Source organism: Nelumbo nucifera, chromosome 1, assembly GCF_055504915.1.
Source record: "Nelumbo nucifera cultivar China Antique chromosome 1, China Antique-T2T, whole genome shotgun sequence".
Taxonomy (NCBI): Eukaryota; Viridiplantae; Streptophyta; class Magnoliopsida; order Proteales; family Nelumbonaceae; genus Nelumbo; species Nelumbo nucifera.
The window spans coordinates 137,012,312-137,030,432 of NC_142649.1; the positions used below are offsets into that span (position 1 = coordinate 137,012,312).

General features: G+C 38.7%; 1 protein-coding gene across 3 annotated transcripts; it reads left to right on the forward strand.

Annotated features, from left to right (window-relative positions):
• Window positions 1-9,650: 9,650 nt before the first annotated feature.
• LOC104612278 (F-box/LRR-repeat protein At3g58900-like) lies at window positions 9,651-13,755 on the forward strand. 3 transcript variants are annotated; one of them, XM_010279651.3, is made up of 4 exons: window positions 9,651-12,162; window positions 12,771-12,935; window positions 13,043-13,084; window positions 13,207-13,412. In XM_010279651.3, exons 1-4 carry the CDS (start codon window positions 11,122-11,124, stop codon window positions 13,267-13,269), a joined length of 1,311 nt encoding a protein of 436 aa, XP_010277953.1. In that variant the 5' UTR covers window positions 9,651-11,121; the 3' UTR covers window positions 13,270-13,412. The 3 variants fall into 3 exon arrangements, with proteins under 3 accessions (XP_010277953.1, XP_010277952.1, XP_010277951.1); XM_010279649.3 differs by having other exon boundaries at window positions 9,663-12,162; window positions 13,203-13,755; XM_010279650.3 differs by lacking the exon at window positions 12,771-12,935 and having other exon boundaries at window positions 9,652-12,162; window positions 13,203-13,755.
• The last annotated feature ends 4,366 nt before the right edge of the window (window positions 13,756-18,121 follow it).

An 18,121-nucleotide genomic window follows, 5' to 3' on the forward strand; every position in this document is an offset into this window, starting at 1 on the left:
CCTTGATTGTGCCAATTTCTATCGTTTCTGTCATTGCCGGGAAGAACTAGAGCACCACCAAATTCGAAATCATCATCACTATCATCGTCAAGAATTAGACGTCGGGACGCAGTAACGACGGGTGGTCTGTCGTGGATGTCTCCTTCGATCTGCTGTGGATTTTCCCGGTTTCGTGGGATAACCTCCCGTAACAAGGTTTGCAGTTGTTCAGTCACCTCTGCCAACTACCGTTCGATGTTACGTGTGGCTGTATGCTGTTCTTCGATTGCTCTCCAAACAGCTGGAAACCCCTGATCTCCGTCACGGGGTGGGTTGCGATTGCTACCGTCTGGGTTGGACATAACTGGGCGAATTCCCTGCTCTGATACCACCTGACGCAGCGTGGAAGCAATGGAAAAGCGGAGCTGGCTATGCAAGCACCGGGCGAACCTAGTTTCTAGTGAAACTACACGATTTCTCTAGGAGAGAGAAAAGGTGGCGAAAATTGAAGAAGAAATCTGAAGAAATTCTGAAGTATGAATTGATTAATAATTTTGGGAAATAGCAGTATTTATAATACATTGAGAAATTGTAAAAGAACTAGGAAAATAAATTAAATTTGATCTAAACATCTCAAACTTGTAGATAGGATCGAACTCTTCTTGACTTGATCTCCCCCATCTGATCTCCCTTGATCTTATCCATGCATGAATCTTGGATTATCTAGAATTCTTGAATTCTTGATGAGTCTTGGAAGAGTCTTGGTCTATCTTGATTTTTTGGATCTTGCTAATTTTGGATTCTTGGTTAGACTTATCCTTATCCCAGGAACTGCTGCCCCTAGGGGTGAGATGGGCCTTGTGATGGGCCTCCATCAAAGGACATGTGATGATAATGGCTTACGGAAAGAGAAAGACAGGGAGCTTTCCGATTTTCTATTTGACTACCTAAAATAATTCGATTTTTTATTAACGGGTGAGTTTGGCCGATCCGATCACGTGCTCACCTTCTTTCTTTCTTCTTTTTTCTCCTTACTTCTATTCCGTGTATTTAAAGGACACTGGTGGTATCGAGGATGCTGATATCTAACGGCCTTGTTGTCTAAACTTGGACGAAGGATGCAGATAACACCGTTTTCTTTCTACTACTGTCTACGAGTTTACAGAAAAAAAAAAAATATATATATATATATATATATATATATTATCGTAGAAACATGGCCAGGCAACCGGAGATGGTGTTGAAAAGGACGTCTTGCGTCGTCGGAGGCAACGGTGAACAAAGACACTGACAGTGTAACAGATGCTTGAAGTTGAAGGTGGGCTTTATTCACCGGTTGCGTGGTGTTGAAGCAAAGTGTTGCACATTGCGTCAACACCACTATTCTGGCTCGTCGGAAGCAAGTGTTGCACATTGTTTCAACACCACACAATAGGAGATGGTGTTAAAACTCCCAAATTAATGTTGTTGATTGAAACAAAATGACATGATCAAGCCGGCAATTCTGGAAGGTTAAAATATTCCGAGCGGGACGAAGTGATTCACTCCTGGAAACATGTGAAGGACAAAATCGGATCTGATGCTGAGGGGAAAATACAGAGACGCGATGAACAAAGTGAGGGAAAAATATTGTAGAGATAGAGAACAGCAGTGGCGGTAATCCCCGATCTCTCTCTCGTTTTAATCGTGAAGTCAGGGAAGATAAACAGTGTTTTTCTTATTATAAGGGTAGTATGGGGATTAAATATATTATAACGGCGAATTTTAATGAAAAACTAACGGAAGGGGGTTTTTTGTCTCATGGTCATAGTACAGGGGTTTTTGTCACAAAACAAAGTACGAGGGGATCTTTGTCATAAACCCCACAGTACAGGGGGTCATTGTAATTTACCCTAAATTTTAAATTGTAGAGCTGTTATGCTCTAAAATGTTAATGGTTTCGGTCCTTTTTCTTACTTGGATTGTTGAATTTTCCTTCAGCAACTTGTGGGTAAAACAAGTTTAGTTCTCAATTTTTTAGGTGTTTGGTTAAGTGGGGTTGCACTGACTTTTGCATTTTGGGTTGATGAATACAAATTTATGAGAAGAGAAAATTTCTGATAGGTACCCTCTATTTTAAGGGTTGTATCAAGTCAGTTCCCAAATTTTAAAAGGATTTTTATACTGCAATCCCCCCCAGAAATCTGAATTGCAGTCCCCTCTTAGTCTATTAGTAGCCCCCATATAAACTGCATTCTACCCGTGGATTTGGCATCAATCCACGGTCAGGATTCAGTCCACTCCTAGAGTGGAGCTCTAAATTTCTAGGTGTGGACTGACCTATAAAAACCCCAGTTTTAAAACGTGTCTTGTACCTGAACTTTAAAAAGTTATCTAATAGGTCTATCTATTAGAGATAAGTGAAATGACAAAAATACCTATTAGGTGTCATCTAATTTTCTTTATTCACCACTTTGGCATAAACCAATTCTAAGAGCAAAACAGCTTGAATTGGTAGTGCTTCTATGATGCAGAATCACTGCATTCCTTAATGTTAAAGTCAAGGTCTTCATAGAGTAAAAACTAGAACCTAGAAAATCCCTCAAGGAATGGAGATGAAACTTAATTCAGCCCAGGGTTAGAATTCTTAGGCCCAAAATACAGTTGGGGTAGATGCTAGATCAGAATTGATGCCAATTCATGAGTAGGCATTGATTTATAGAATGGGTATTTGACATTTTAAGTTTTTATAAGTCTGCAGTAGAATTTGGAAATCTGCAATGGGCCTGGTTTATAGAATGGGTATTTGACATTTTAAGTTTTTATAAATCTGCAGTAGAATTTGGAAATCTGCAATGAACCTATCCGTACTTTACGATTATTTTATTGATCAGTTTCCCACACGTCGAAAAAACAATCAAACCTAATTACAAGAACTATAACACGACAATCCCCGGTCATGCAATGTATTGAAAACCCTATTAGCCAGAGAGATTCCACGTGTTGTCATCACCTCCGGAAAGGCGATGTAGGAAAAACCACCTCCACCGCCAATTTGGGTCTCTCTCTCGCTCGTCGCGTCTCGGCTTCTCCCTCGCTCGTCTCCCACTCACGGTAAAATAACTGTTAGAGGGTACAATACAGCTGCAACTCAACGAGTGGGCGAGAGTCGATACCTTGGGAGTGGAAGAGATTCCACTCAGGAGAATGGTAAGAAACATGTTATCACATCATATATGAGTGTCATTTTGGGTTGACTGATTCAAACTTTCGAAGGTTGTTCTATAATCAAAACCATGACAACAGGAGAACGGTGTAAATTATATTGAAGAGAAAAATGGAATTTAGGCATCAATTACACACTTGTCTACCATACATTGTAGAGAAACAAATGGATGCTCATGGGCACCTATAATTTTGAACATTCGGTCCACTGCAAACTGGGTCATCATCATCTTAGCCATGTCCCAATTATATGGGGTTGGTTATGAATCCTGTTTTCTCCCTTTCAGTCTGCCCTTCATCTAGCCCTTTTAACCTGTAACAGATCAGTTTTTCTAACGGGAGCTGTAAATAGTCTTCTATACAAGTAATCAAACCATCTCAATTTGCTTTTTCTAACAAGTGCTGTATGGAGAGTGTATTCATATCCAGAGTATATATACAGCTTTAGCATGCAAGATATCTAAATAAACAGTTTCAGTGCTTGGGTGAAACCTTTTTGTTTTTTCACTTTTATGGGGACGAGGACAAGTCTGTACAAATTGTATGTCTAAGACTCTGTTTGTAAGGAATATGAATACAAATATATAGAGTGCAAAACCTTGTAATTTGTATCATCTTGTATGTGTTTGTACAGTATAAATAATACTCTTTCCAAACTGAGCTTGAAGAAAAATGACTGACGGCTTTAAAAATCGTTAAGGCTGTGTTTGGTTTGAAGGAAAGGAAGGGAAGAAAAAAATTTCCCTATCCATTGTTTGGTTAATCAATGGAAAGGGTAAGGAACCATTTCTTAGCCATTTCTTCAACTAATATCAATTTCAAAAGGACAAGAACCATTTCTTCAACTAATATCAATTCCAAAATGACAAGAAAATGCATACCAATATTTATATAGAAGTAAATCAAAATTGTCATTGCTCTATGAATCCTCCTCCACTTCCACATTGTCATTGCTCAAGGGGAAGCAAAAACAAAGGCCTTCAAGAGATCAAAGCTTTGTTCTGATAGAATCACTCCTCAACAGGACCTGAATATACCATATATATGTCACCTGTGGTTTCTGAATGCCTCTCCTATTGCTCTCTCTGAAATGGGGAAACTCTGGCAAGGATATTAGTATCCTTCAGAAATGTTGATATGTCACACTTCCACGATTGACAAATTTTTCACTGTAACATTGTTTACATTAATATCACTCATTTTATTTTAAAATAAAAGAAGCCACCTCCTTTCATCTCTTCTTTTAAGAAGACAAAGGTAATAATAAAGATTAAAAAAATGCCACCAGAAATTAGAGCTTTCTGTTGGAAAGTATATCAGTCTAAAATAACTCCTGTGAAGATCTAGAGGAGGCCCTCTCTCTCTCTACCAAAGAAGCGAGGCAAAAATTCTTTGGAGGTGTAAATAGGTGGTGAAAAAGACAGTCATGAGAGGCTGTTAGTGATAATATTTTGGTAAGATAAGCCCATTAGATAAAGTCACCAAACATGTTTTCACTCATATTTGTAAATGGTATCTTCAGGAAATGGTAGTTTATGGGGGAATCCTCTTCTTCTAGAAAGATACCTGTCCTCAGCTGGCTAGTTCCTTTCCTTTCAATGTCATCAAACTAAACTCCAATAGGTGGTATATTGGTAATCCGGGAAAAGTTCAGGTGTTGAACCCATTCCGTTGACATTTGATGCCATTAATGGTGTCTTGATTCTGAACAACATTATGGGATGATTAATTTCATGCAACATTCCTCAGACTACTTAATGGTGGCTTAAGCTTAGTTCTAATCAGGTTTCTGTGTGTGTGTGTGTGTGTGTGTGTGTGTGTGTGTGTGTATGTGGTCTAGCTTATTGGATTTTTATCATGTGCCTCCATTGAAACTACTAATTATCTATCATTTAAGATGAAACTACTAATTTTTGCATGTGTATGTCTAGAATATTTCTTTTTATTTTCTTGAAACTATGGACATCCTAATGATTGAAATAGCAAAGTACTTATGATACTTCTGCCAGTGTTCTCCTATAGGATGAAACAGAGGTTTATAAGAATTTGCTTCAATATATGGACCACATAGGCCCACATATTTCTTCTACCTAAGGTCTGAGGCATATACATTCAAAGCTTGCCACTCAAATATTAAAGAAGGCCAAGGTGTATGTTATAGTAAATCTTAAAAGTATTGTTTTGTTTATTTTATTTATTTGTTATTTTCTTGATTTTCCAAGCTCATAGGTGATTGCCATACTGACCATGGACAATAATAAGATAAAGGAAGTTGGACTAAACATAGGGTACCTTCTTGTATGACTTATCTAAAACTTTTGGTATCCACAAGACCAAAACTACAAAGGTACTTCAAAGTTGGAAGTTAGACTGAACACAGGGCACCTTCTTGCTAGGTCATCTTCTGTCTTTAAGGGAAAGACCTGTTAAAGTCCTTACCATATCTAAGGTGGGAAGTAAATAATATAGTTACATGAGTACAATGATGTGGCTGTTAAAGTCCTTGTTTGGTTTTGACCAAGCACTAAGTCCCAGTTCAATGATATACTGATGAAACAGAAAACTCCTTATATTCTGGAGTTGGATGATCTGTCATACTCGAGTTTAATGATGTCTTGGGCCAGCCCAGTTGGGTCTTGGGTTTGCCCAAACCCATTCGTAACCCTATAAATGGTATGGTTGCATGAGTATCAAACAATTCCATTAAATAAATTTTTTGGTAGAGTAGTCTCTGTTAATGCTCAAATATTTTCCCATCATACCATATGGACAGGGTCGCCTCATCCGCTAACTACTCAGGGAGAAGTCCCACCCTGCTTTTACTGTTGAGATAAAGATAAAATAGCAAGTCCTCCTAAACGTCACAGATGATGGGTTAAAAACACAACAAACAGATAGTGGTAACAATGTAAACAAATGGACATCTCACAAATCACATAAGACTAGGATTATAGCCACCACGAACATAATGTAAAAGTGGTAAAGAAATCATATCACAGCCAAAGGTCTAAAGCCTCAAAACCAGTAAACTGATAACCTTATAGAACAACTTGGGAGAAACCCAAACATAAGAACACTTTTACATACCATGACAACATCGAGGAATTAAATCTTAACTACCAACTTTAGGCATAACATCGACATAAGAGGTAGAAAGACAAGCATCACTCCATATTACACAACACAAATACAGTAGATATTTACAAAGCATGATTTCCTACAAATGAAGATGAATTTAGCGGCAGGTTAAGGACACATGCATTGCTTTTTATCAATTTGTAAAATACATTTATTGTCAACCTAGTCACACCATAAGCCCCTTGAACACTGGATATCTCAATTAAAGCAAACCATCAATCATATGACAAATGAATGAACCAAAAACCAGCACTAAGACTAAAAGCAATAGGCAAGTCAACTTTCTCAGAATAAAATGTACAGACCATGCATCAACCAATTAGACTAGATATTCTACACCAAGTCACAATTGACATGTAAAGATGAAAAAGCAAGGAGACAAAACACTTGGTTTGACTTATCCCTTTAAAAGGTTCAAAGGTCTGGAACACCAAGCTATTGCTTATTCCTCTCAAAGTTTGAAGCACCAAATTATTGTTCATTCCTAAAAAGAATCTCAAATGCTTAGATTAAAATCATCAGCAAAATACACAAATGTTGATTTTGTCCTAGTGTTCAAAATCAATTAAAATCCCAAACCTTAATACGGAGGAAACAACCCTTTCAATAGAAATAAGCTTCTGCATTCTGTGCCATATCACTAGAATCAAGTGCAAAACATTCACTATGAAAGATGCTAATGATAAAATGTGCACCGAAAGACAATTGCTAGATATTGATTAATCGTATCCTTCTATATATTATTATTTTGTGAACTCAATAGATTTTTATACATTTTGGAATTTAGAAACTAACAGAGTACAATCATATAAGCTCATTATTTGTTAAACCCCATGGAGTACAATTATATATGGTCATTCAATAAACCCTATGGAGTTGGGCATAAGGAATCTATGGTGGCCAAACAACTACTCTCTTTGTTCTGTGCTCAATACAATTTGGTAACCAGTGGGCCAGAGAAAAAATAATTGGCTAAACTAAAACAAGATACTAACATATCAAATGAGAAAAACAACATAATGAGATCAAAATTACAGGACAAGGCATCAACATTTTAATGGAGATATCCTTGGCAAAAAGATGACGTGAGATTTAAGAGGAAGCTATATCATTTGCCCAACTTACTGCATCTTTGCCTGTATTTGGCATCTTAGATCTCAGTCTAAGGAGTTCGTTCATTCATGTGGATTTTCCCTATAAAATGTTATTACCTATCAATTCTCTAAAGTTCACTTCTTAGTAATACCATATATCAACCACAGTAGGTGATGTTTGTGATGAGTCAGCATCTGCAAATATTATTCGGGAGGCCCAGACACTAGAAATGGCCATCCATGGACTCAGTCATATTGTATGCCATAAAACAAAGGATTAAATTCCCTAGAATTCTTATAGTTACAGCTAGCAACCATAAACGGGATTTGTACATTGAGCTGCCATCTGTACAAATGGTCTACTGGAACCAGACACCAAGCTAATAACTGGATATCCCCATGAACTCTCAAAAGCATGCCAGCAACAGAACACGATTGAAGGAGAAGAGAGGTTCAGATTCGAACCAAATGAAACATACAAAAGAAGAAGAAGAAGAGAGATTGACTGCAAGTTTCAGATTCGAATTTATCTCTGCTTTTCACCTCTAATTGTTGGAATTCGATAAAGTGATTTACTCTCTATATACGATTCATCGTTGTTTCTTCAGAACATGAAAAACTCGATGGAAGGAGAGGCTCTCAAATTTTTTTCCTCACATTTACTTTCATTTTCGAGGAAGTGGTTTCTGATGGAAGGATCCCGCTTCCTCGTTTTCATGATTTTAAATCCTCCCATTTTCCTTCCTTTTCTTCATTTACGATCAAATCAAACAAAGGGAAGATTTGGAATCTTTTGGAATATTCCAAGTTTTCCCTTCTTTTCCTTCAAACCAAATACAACCTAAATGGTTCTTCCAGGAATAAAATAACACCTTTCCACTTACATGGGAATGTCCATTTTTTTATGAACAATTGTTTTTAAATCCTCTGCTTTTCTAATTGTTTCGAATTGTAATTTGTTATAATTATATGCTCTTTTAAGAAGCAATCAGTTCAGTTAAAATTTAGGAAAAATTCCAGATAGGTACCTTGTACTTTAGGCTGAGTGTCAATTTAGTATTCGAACTTTAAAACACGACAATCTAGTACCTGAACTTTCAAAATGCAACAATTAAGTACCTACCATTATGGGACCATCAGTTATGTATATCATGTGACCTCATGTGCGATTTAAGACTTTTGAAAATGCCAAAATTACCCTTAAAAATAAAACTTCATCATCTTCTTGAAATAGAGCCCAAACTCTCAACAGTGGTTAACCATGAACCTTCAAAAACCATTATTTCAATTATTTCAAGATGGAGCAGAACATATACCACTGAAACTATGAATGTTGTACGAAGTTTCTCATCATTCTCCTTATTGGTTACCATCAAAAGAAGTTCTAATCTCTCTAGGTCTTCTCCTTTCATGCTTACATATACGATTCCAGTATCATGCTTTACAATAAGGCCCCATTCGCTTTTCGGTAAGTTACTTACCTGGGTAAATGCAATTACCTGGTTAAGTTTTTCATGGGAAACACATATCTAGTTAAATGCATTTACCCATGTTATTTTATTTATCAAATAAATAAGTTAATGACCATTTTAGTCATAAAAATTCATTATTAAAATGGGCATTTTTATCCCATTCAAGTGTTAGCAACTTTCCTCCTAGGTGGGAAAATTATTTATCCACCTGAGTAAGTGATACCCAGGAAAATAAACTTTCTCGGGTCCTCACATTAATCTGAAAAATGAACATAGGATTTTTGGTCAATAGGAACCAAAATTCCATTGACCAACTTCCCCCCCTCAAAATAAAAAAAAAAAGAACGACCCCTAAAAGCCATTGCTGCAGATGTTACCAACGATGCCGCCATTATAAGATCTCCCTCGTTTTCTCTATCTTCATCATCTACAACAATGATAACTGCACATGTGAACTCAAAGTCAGTAACAACCTTAAATGACAAAAATGAGGTGCTACAACCTATACCAATATAACCACAAACGAACCTTGCATTGACGGATGTCTTCAATGGCCTCTGATATAGAGGAAAACCCTTCTGTAGGATGGTCCAAATCATGTTCATCCTTATCAACAAAAATTCATCAGTAGCTGGTGCAGCATCTGCTGCAAGTGTGCCAAATGCTACTGTATCAGGTCGCATTTCAACACTTGTCTTTCTATAAATAAGAGAACTTTGTCCTGCAACCGAATCGTCTTTGTAATAAGATAGGAGATCACCTTCTCCAGATATTAATGTTGCCCTAGCTTTACCGTCACCCTTGACACTGAAGCATGACTTTCTGCTTCGGTAGACCAAATTTGAACTGAAGGGATTCATGGTATGCAATCCATACCAGTTCGTGTTTTTGCGTCGATGGTAGCCCAAGCTCTTAACTAGCATAGTGCTCTCAATGGACCTCTTAGTCTGCATTTAAACAGAGCCCAAACTCTTAACTAGTATAGTGCATACCATGAATGGACCTCTTAGTCTGCATTTAAAGAGGCCAAAAAGATACATATCATTTTGACTTTTAATTCAATGTGGTTAACCTAAGCTACCTAAACAATCACAGAAAGCTTATCAGCTCAGCTTTAGGTGTCAGAACCATGAGGGTATAAAATGGCAAAACGGCAACTGTTTCCATAGAGAGAGGAGAAAAATTGGAAGGAAGAATAATGGCCGTGGGGAGCGCTATGCACTGCTGCTGTTCGAGAGCTTGAAGAGGATGAACAGTGGCGTTCAACAGTAATTTAGCACAACGAGAAGCATTGAGTTATCAGTCTTTGAGTTAAACACATCTCAGCACTCATCAGTCTTGGAAGGAAAAACCAGGTGGGGCATTTCTTATACAGTTGTTGCTGATCGCTGATAAAAAAAAATTAGATGAAACTAGAATGACATTTGTGTCTTTTTTCATAATGCTTAAGGGATACTAAATTTACACTCAAGCTAAAGTACACTATTCCTATCGGGAATTTTCCCTAAAATTTACTTTGGCATGAGGACGATTCTCGGTAGTCTCCGACTCCGTGAGTCAGTGAACAATTTACGGAGATGGTAGTTTCCACTAGATGTGTGGAGATAGAAATTGAACGTCTCTGCCTATCTGAACTCCAAGCCTTGAAGGGTAACCAACTAACCACAGCAAATTTACCAACACCAAACAAGGCTCTTCAGTCTTCCCCCGCTCAGACAGTCAGGCCCGCGGCCACAACTCGCGAGTCAGACTCGGATTCTCGAGAGTCACCGAGTCTGAGCCTCTGGGGCTCAGGGTCACTACTCGGCACTGGACCCGTGGACCGTAAGACACTGAATCGCCTCCGGTTTTTACGTATGTGTAACCGAATCTTTCGTTAATCTTTTTTTGGTAAAATAATCTTTCATTAATCCAAGAGAAAGTCAGAGAGAGAGAGAAAGAGAGAGAAAAGCAGAGATTTGGTGAGAAACCTCGATACAAATAAAATAGGTTGTTATATATGTTTCATATCGCCCTTGCCTTCTCCCCTTCCCGCCTCTACCGTTCTGCGCCAAACCATCGGATCATCGCCGCTCAGCCATTGAAGACGTCGGTCTCCACATTCAAGGTACCTCTCTCTAGTCTCTACCTAATACAATAGATATTTCACAACTCAACAGCCCTAATTGCGAGAAATCCAGCTTGGACTGAACCATAAGAGATTATAAAGGTATTGGTAGAGAGAAAAGAGAACAATGGAAGCAATAGAGTCAAAAATTTGCTCTGTTCCTAGTAAAAAATTGAAGCCTTTTAAGTCAGAAAAAGCGGTGGAAAGCACAGCAGACAGGATCAGTGCTTTACCCAAGGCAGTTCTCCATTACATCCTCTCTTTTCTGGATGTAAGATCCGCTGTACAAACCAGCATGCTGTCGAAGAGATGGAGATACATCTGGACTACTCTCCCCTATCTAAATTTCGACCATATTTTATTTCTAGCTTACGGTTGGAATTGGGGAGGGGAAAACCTCGGAATGGACCAGTTTCTTGATCTTATAGACCGAGTTTTGTTTCTCCGTGGTGGCTCCCATATACAGAAATTTCGTCTGTACTGCATCCGTAATTATTTCGATACAGGTCGTCTTCATACGTGGACGCTTGTTGCGGCAAGGTGCAATGTTGAAGAAGTGGATATTAGGGTATCTGCTAAAGAAGCTGTTGAGCTGCCTCACTGCCTCTATATTTCTGAATCCATGAGTGTATTGAAGTTGAATTTGGGTTCCAAGCGCCCCAAGCTTGTTCTACCTAGTTCAATGGGCTTACCCAACCTCAAAATCCTGCATCTTTGTTCGCTTTGTTTTGTGGATGATGAATTAACCAATAAGCTCTTATGTAACTGTCCACTTTTGGAATCATTGATCATAAGATACTGTACATTGAAGAATGTTGAGAATCTGAAAATTTCTGCTCCACGACTTAAGAACTTGGTGATAGAAACTTGCTTTGAGGATTCTGAGGTTTATGAGGAATCTGGTCGTTCATTTAGTTGTAAGATCAACGTGTCTGCTCCAAATCTCATTTCATTTAAGTGCAGAGACCACTTGAAGAGAGAGTATACTTTAGAGAACCTTTATTCCCTAGTTAATGCCGACATTGATATGTACTTGGAAGAGGATTACGACAATGAACTCTTAAAGCTTCCTCACAAGAGGAAGGAGGAGTATGCACAATGTATGATAAAATGGCTTACAGGTCTTTCTAACATAAAAGCTCTAACATTATCAGACTTGTTGCTTAAGGTATGTTATTTTCCTTGTCCTAAGAGAAGAATAAATTCTAATGGTTATAGACTTACTTTTCCTGTGGTTTTTTGACCCTGAGGATGGCATTAGAACTCACTATTAGATGAATTGACTAGTTTGCTTTTACTTATGTGGATAAATGCAAACCAGTCAGATGTTAAGGTCATCATGTTTATCCTACTCCTAACCCCTCCTAGAAAAGGAGTCCTTACAACAAGTCAGTTTTTGGCAACTCCTAGATGGAATTCTTGTTGCTTACTTGTAATCATCAGTTCCCTTGCAACTATTAACTCAAATCTTTTTGTGCTACGCATTGGCTATAACATTGACAATCTTTCAGGCTTATAAGCTATGATCCTCTTTTCCCCTAGTCCTGATTTTAGCTCAAAGTTGGACTATTGAATTGTCCTCTAGCATGAATTTGGGATATTACCCACTAAACTTAGTCCTGGTTGACTTATAAGTGGACTTTCGATAGTGCATATTTTCTCCTTTTCCCTTGAAGATGAATTCTGTAATTTTCTTGTTTTCCCCTTTCTTAAGTGCAATGTAATCTTATTGGATTATTCTTTTTTTTGGGGGGGGGGGGCTTTTCATGTTCCTAGATTGTTGCAGAAGTCCCTGATGTATTAGAAAACCTGCCCACTTCATTTTTTAAATCAAAATATTTGAAGCTGAAATCAGGGCTTTCCAAAGATTCAATCATTGCAATATGTTACTTACTCAAGCACTTTACTGACATAGAAACTCTTGTCTTGGAAATAACTAAGGTAATAATCAAATACTTAATATTCAGTTTATTAAATCTCTTTATCATTAAATTACAGTTTCAATTGTTTTGTTCTAACTTTTGACTTCTAATTTGGATTTTACCTAGAGAGTTTGCCGATGGCATCCGATGTACCAGTACGGGGATGAGGTAATCACCAAACCCTGTATTCCAGACTTCCAGTTATTATAGTTTATTTCTCTTTAACTGATGAAACAATTTAGAGACCTAAATTTTTTTCTTATATGATTCTCTGGCTCTTTTCTAGACAGAGTCTAATTTACCAGTCATTAGAGCATATTGGGAAGCGGAGTTGCCGGAAAAATGTACTTTGAATCACCTGAAGTCTGTTGAGATTCAGAATCTCTTAGGATATGTAAATGAACTCATGTTTCTTAAATTTCTGCTCAAGAGGGCAATGGTCTTGCAGAAAATTGTTATTAATACTTCCAAGACATGGCCCCAAGATAGAGAAGAGAGATTGATGAAATTTAGGAAGGAGCTGCAAACATTTCCACAAGCGTCTTCAAGTGTCACGATACTATTTATATAAGATACTTGTTGACAGTTTGTGTACTGAACAGAATGGAATGGCACAACAGTATTCAACATACAGTTTAGACAAGGCATAGATGATAATGATGACTGTAAAACAGCATGCAAACATTCATATTTAATAGTTTTGCTTTTACATTGCAATATATTTGTAATTGTAATTATAGATTTTGATATCATATTGTAATCTTGTTGATATTATATTTAGTCTAAATACCAAATGTAAACAATCAGAAGATTGAGGTGAACAATCAACTGTTTGCATCTTAGGGGCTTATTTTTGTTCCTGATGGCTGATGTGGCAGTCATTTTCTTTAAACAAAGTCATACATACTGGCAAATGGCCCTTAAAAGTTAATATGGACAGTTCTAAAAAGAAAGGTCGCACTCCTTGTCTGAAAAACATTGATTCTTCAAACAAAACATAGAAAACATGTTATTTTGCTTGTGTGGTGTATTTCTTATTTCTGAAACTGAAACAGGATACACCATGATTTTCTTGTTTCAAAAGCATGTTTTCCTCTGAGGATTTGGAATTATGTTTCATAAAGCATATAATATATATTATAGAGATTTTGGTGGGGTGAATGTCAGCTGACCTTTCTTGTTTTTATTTTGTTTGTACTTTGGACCCGAATTCATAAATGTGGGTTGGGATGATCCGTAAAAGCTTTCAGCCATCACTTGTAGCAGTGTGTATAGAAGATTTTAGTGTTTGTACCACAAACCAATTCATAACCCATTTCAACCTCTAAAGACAATTATGACTTTGAAACCATCTTTTTGTCTTGGTTTCATAAACGAGATTGTTTGTTTAAATCCAACTGAACGTCTCACCCCAAGTATTTGAAGTTAATCATTTCAAAACTAGCACTTGAGAAGTATGAAACAAATAAATGAAGCTCCATGACAAACCATAGACCACAATGGCTTTTAGATTTGTTACAGACAAAGCGATTGTTTGGCATCAATGTCGTTGCTCCAGAAAATGGTGCCATGTCGGAAAAAGTGGTGCTCCAGTAAACACTTGTTTGTTTGGAACTGTTTTTCCATAAAAAATGGTGTTCCAAGTCACTTCTTGGAAATCAGGAAGGTGTGGCTTGGAGCAATGCCAAATTTGGCATTTCCTGGAGCTGCAGGTCATTACTGCCAACAGGGACATGATGTGGCACTGTAATAGGTACTAGTGCTAAAAACGTTTCCTAGAGCATTGGTACCAAACAAAAAACGTTGTTGCTCCAGGAAACGTCCTACCTGGCAGCAACATTTTCAAAGAAAAAAAAGCTTCCAACCCACACATCAGCAGCATCGATGCCAAACATATACAAAGGCACCGGTTTGGCAAGTCTTTTTAAGCTGCATTTGGCATTCCTTATTTTAAGGACTAATCTCCTTTTTGCAATTTTAACTTAAGATACGTTAAATGGTGAGAAGACAAACTGAACTTTTGGGGCTCTGTCTTTAAAGATCATTACCATCTATAGGCAGTTTGGTTTATCAAGTTTTTAGAATAAAGGTTATTTCAGTCTTTTTGGATCTTTCTGAGTGCACGTCGTAGACACGTCAAACACCGCTATTGTTGGCTTTTCAGAAAAAGAAAAAAAACGAAATAGAAAAATTATTACCATTCCCATGGTCAATTAATGGACTTCGGATCTCCTGCCCACGAGAACTTTGCCCACGCCTACCCACAATACACTACCCCCCTTGAATTGGGAACATCTCCCCGTGCATAATACTATGCAGAGGATGAAATGTTCTCCATGTGTGGCTGCGATAAACATGGACCAATGAAAGCACGTAGATGTGGCTGGCTATTAACAAGTTATGGCCATTGTCAATATGAGAGTATGATAAGTGAAAGAAAAATTATCTTCTTTCTTTCAAGAATGATTGTGACTTTTTTTCCACTATATGGAATAAAAATTTGGGATTATAGCCGATAAGGGCAACTTTTGGGCCCTAATATCAATAAAAGTATTTTTTAATATAATTATTAAAATAGGCTAAAAAATATTAAATATCAAATAGGGGCAAAAACATTGTTCATCTCCTTCCTCCTTCAAACCATCGAACAAATTTCCCCCAATATTAATAAATATTGATCATATATCTCTACTTTTTGTTCACCCTTATAGTTGTTGGATTGCTGCAAACAAAAATGGCGAAGAAGAAGAAGGGAGAGAGATCCGTTTGGTCTGAAGTCACCGTCTCTAGTGATTTGGGTTCCTCTCCTCGGCACGCAAAGGTAGTAGATAGTATAAGTCTCCAGAGAGGAGCTCTTCATTGTGGATGAGTGGTTGAGATAAGAGATCATGGCTCCGGAATATGCATAGCCTGGAAATCCGTTGGTGATGCACTCTACGGTAATGGGTGCATATAGCTCCATGATGCCTATGTTAGATGTTACCACTTTGATCACCTCATGTACACCTTCGATGCCACGAACTGAAACATGAATGTGTGTGTTGTGCCTTGTTCTTACCCTTTGTCTTCTTCTTTTCCAGAATTTCTTATTAATTTCTTCCCCTGAGAAAAATGATCAGAGAGACAATTTGAGTCAGCAAGTTGCTTCACTTCTCCACCGGACACATCAGGTCGAAGTACGAGAGGGCATCTCCTTCTGCTTAACTGCTTCTGCCTCAGAAAAGAAAAAGAAAGGGGAGTGTCTTGCTCTGAGTTTGGAAAAACTCAGATGTAGAGAAGAAGAATAAGAAGAAGGGAGAGAGAGAGGAGGTGGGGAGATTTATTCAGTGATATGTTGGAAGAAGGAGATGAACAGTATTTCTGCCCCTATTTGATATTTGAAAAAAAAAAAAGTTAACCTATTATAGAAATTATGTTAAAAAATTTATTTGTATTGATATTAGGGCCCAAAAATTGTCATTATCAACTAAAATCCCTAAAAATTTAGAGAAATGCTATTGTACAATTTATGCAACACTTGGGTTTGTTGACCTAGGGTCGAATTCATGAAAAGACGTGTCTAAATTTGTCATGTACTGCTTCTTAAGGGCATAATAGTTGGAATTTGGCTTTGGTCAGTGCAACGCCCATTCTAGCAGCTTTTACAATCTTGCATTGGAAGATATCTCCATGCTCGGGAGATTCCTAATGCAAGGTTGCAAGAGGCTATTGTGTGCACAGACTTACAATGACCGAAGCTGAACTCCAATGGTTGCATACACCCAATGTTATTAGCAATCTAAACTAATAAATTTAATAGGGATTTTTCATTTTCTGACCTTATTGTATTCTTGAGCAAAATCTATACTGTACTGATTAGTGCATAAACTGCAAAGCAAAGAAATTGATTGCTAAACATAAAATAATGAAAATTAAATAGATGGTATAATGTTTTTAATGTGATTGATTAAAATTTTGATTTAACACATAAAAATATTTGAAATATATCTGATGTAGGGTGATTTGGCATGACCTCGTAACACGAGGACACGTGGACATGACCTAGCACGAACAACAACTCAGCATGACAGCCTGGCCGCAACACGGCGTAACAAACTCGACGAAGTTCGACCAAGCGACTCAGCGGGAGTAGCAACTCGCTAGGGGGCGAGGCTCAGCCTACCCCGGGCGCAAGGCCTAAGCGCCCCGATCTCCCGCAGCCCTAGGGGACCCGGGCTCACCGCGAAGGAGCCCAAGCTCCCCTTGAGCCCCGAACTCTCCTCTCCTAGGGAGCCCCGAGCTGGGGCATCTCAGCTTTTGATTGTCCCGAGGGAGAAGTACCTCGAGACTGCATCCGTAGAATCCGTACCTGCCAGATCATAGTAGTTTGGTAGCCTGTAGGGAAGATTCGCCTGACATCCGTACCTGCCAGATCTGGTGGCAGTGCCCACATCTCTTGCCAGGCGGCGGCGTGCCTGCTGTCCCTGAAAAGCATAGCACACCTAACGAGTCTGTACCCTGCAGCAGTGACCCGCAGTGGCAACCTGCACCTGCCACCTCGGTCCTAGAGTAACGGCTAGGGCAGTGACGGTTACACCTGATGTGACCGACCTCCGGTATAAAAGGACCACCACCCTCGTGGGGCAAAGGTATTGAAGCTTAAGCACTTTCAGCACTCTTACTCTCTACTCTCTTTGAGATTCTTCTCTAGTCCTAACTTAGCCGTCGGAGTGTTCCCACCGGGATATCTCCCCGGGAACCCTTCACTTTCTCCTTCCTCACAGATGCCGATTGTTCCAGCCGGAAGCCAGGTCACAGCCAGCTAGGAGTGCCCAGATCATGCTGCATCATTTGGCGCCGTCTGTGGGAAGCGCTTCAAAAGGCCTTCATGTAACTTCTGTACAACTCTCTTCAAAGAACTGTTCAGTATCATCAACACTTATGGCTTCCTCTAGCAACACCGAACGCCGGAACACCCCTGAGAAACAACTCCAGTTACCCATCGTCTGCATCGGTCAGTTCACCGTCCCTCTCTCTGTGGACGGGTTCCCTAGTCTAACCGTCCTCCCTCCGGTGGCACCCGTGACTATTCCACTGCCCTCTACAGTCGGAACAACCTTCGTGGAACCCACCATCCTCCCTCCGGTGGCCAGCCAAGGCCAGCTTGAGGATCTGATGCAGTGCATGTGAGCCATGCAGGCTTAGATGCAACAGTTCCAGCAACTC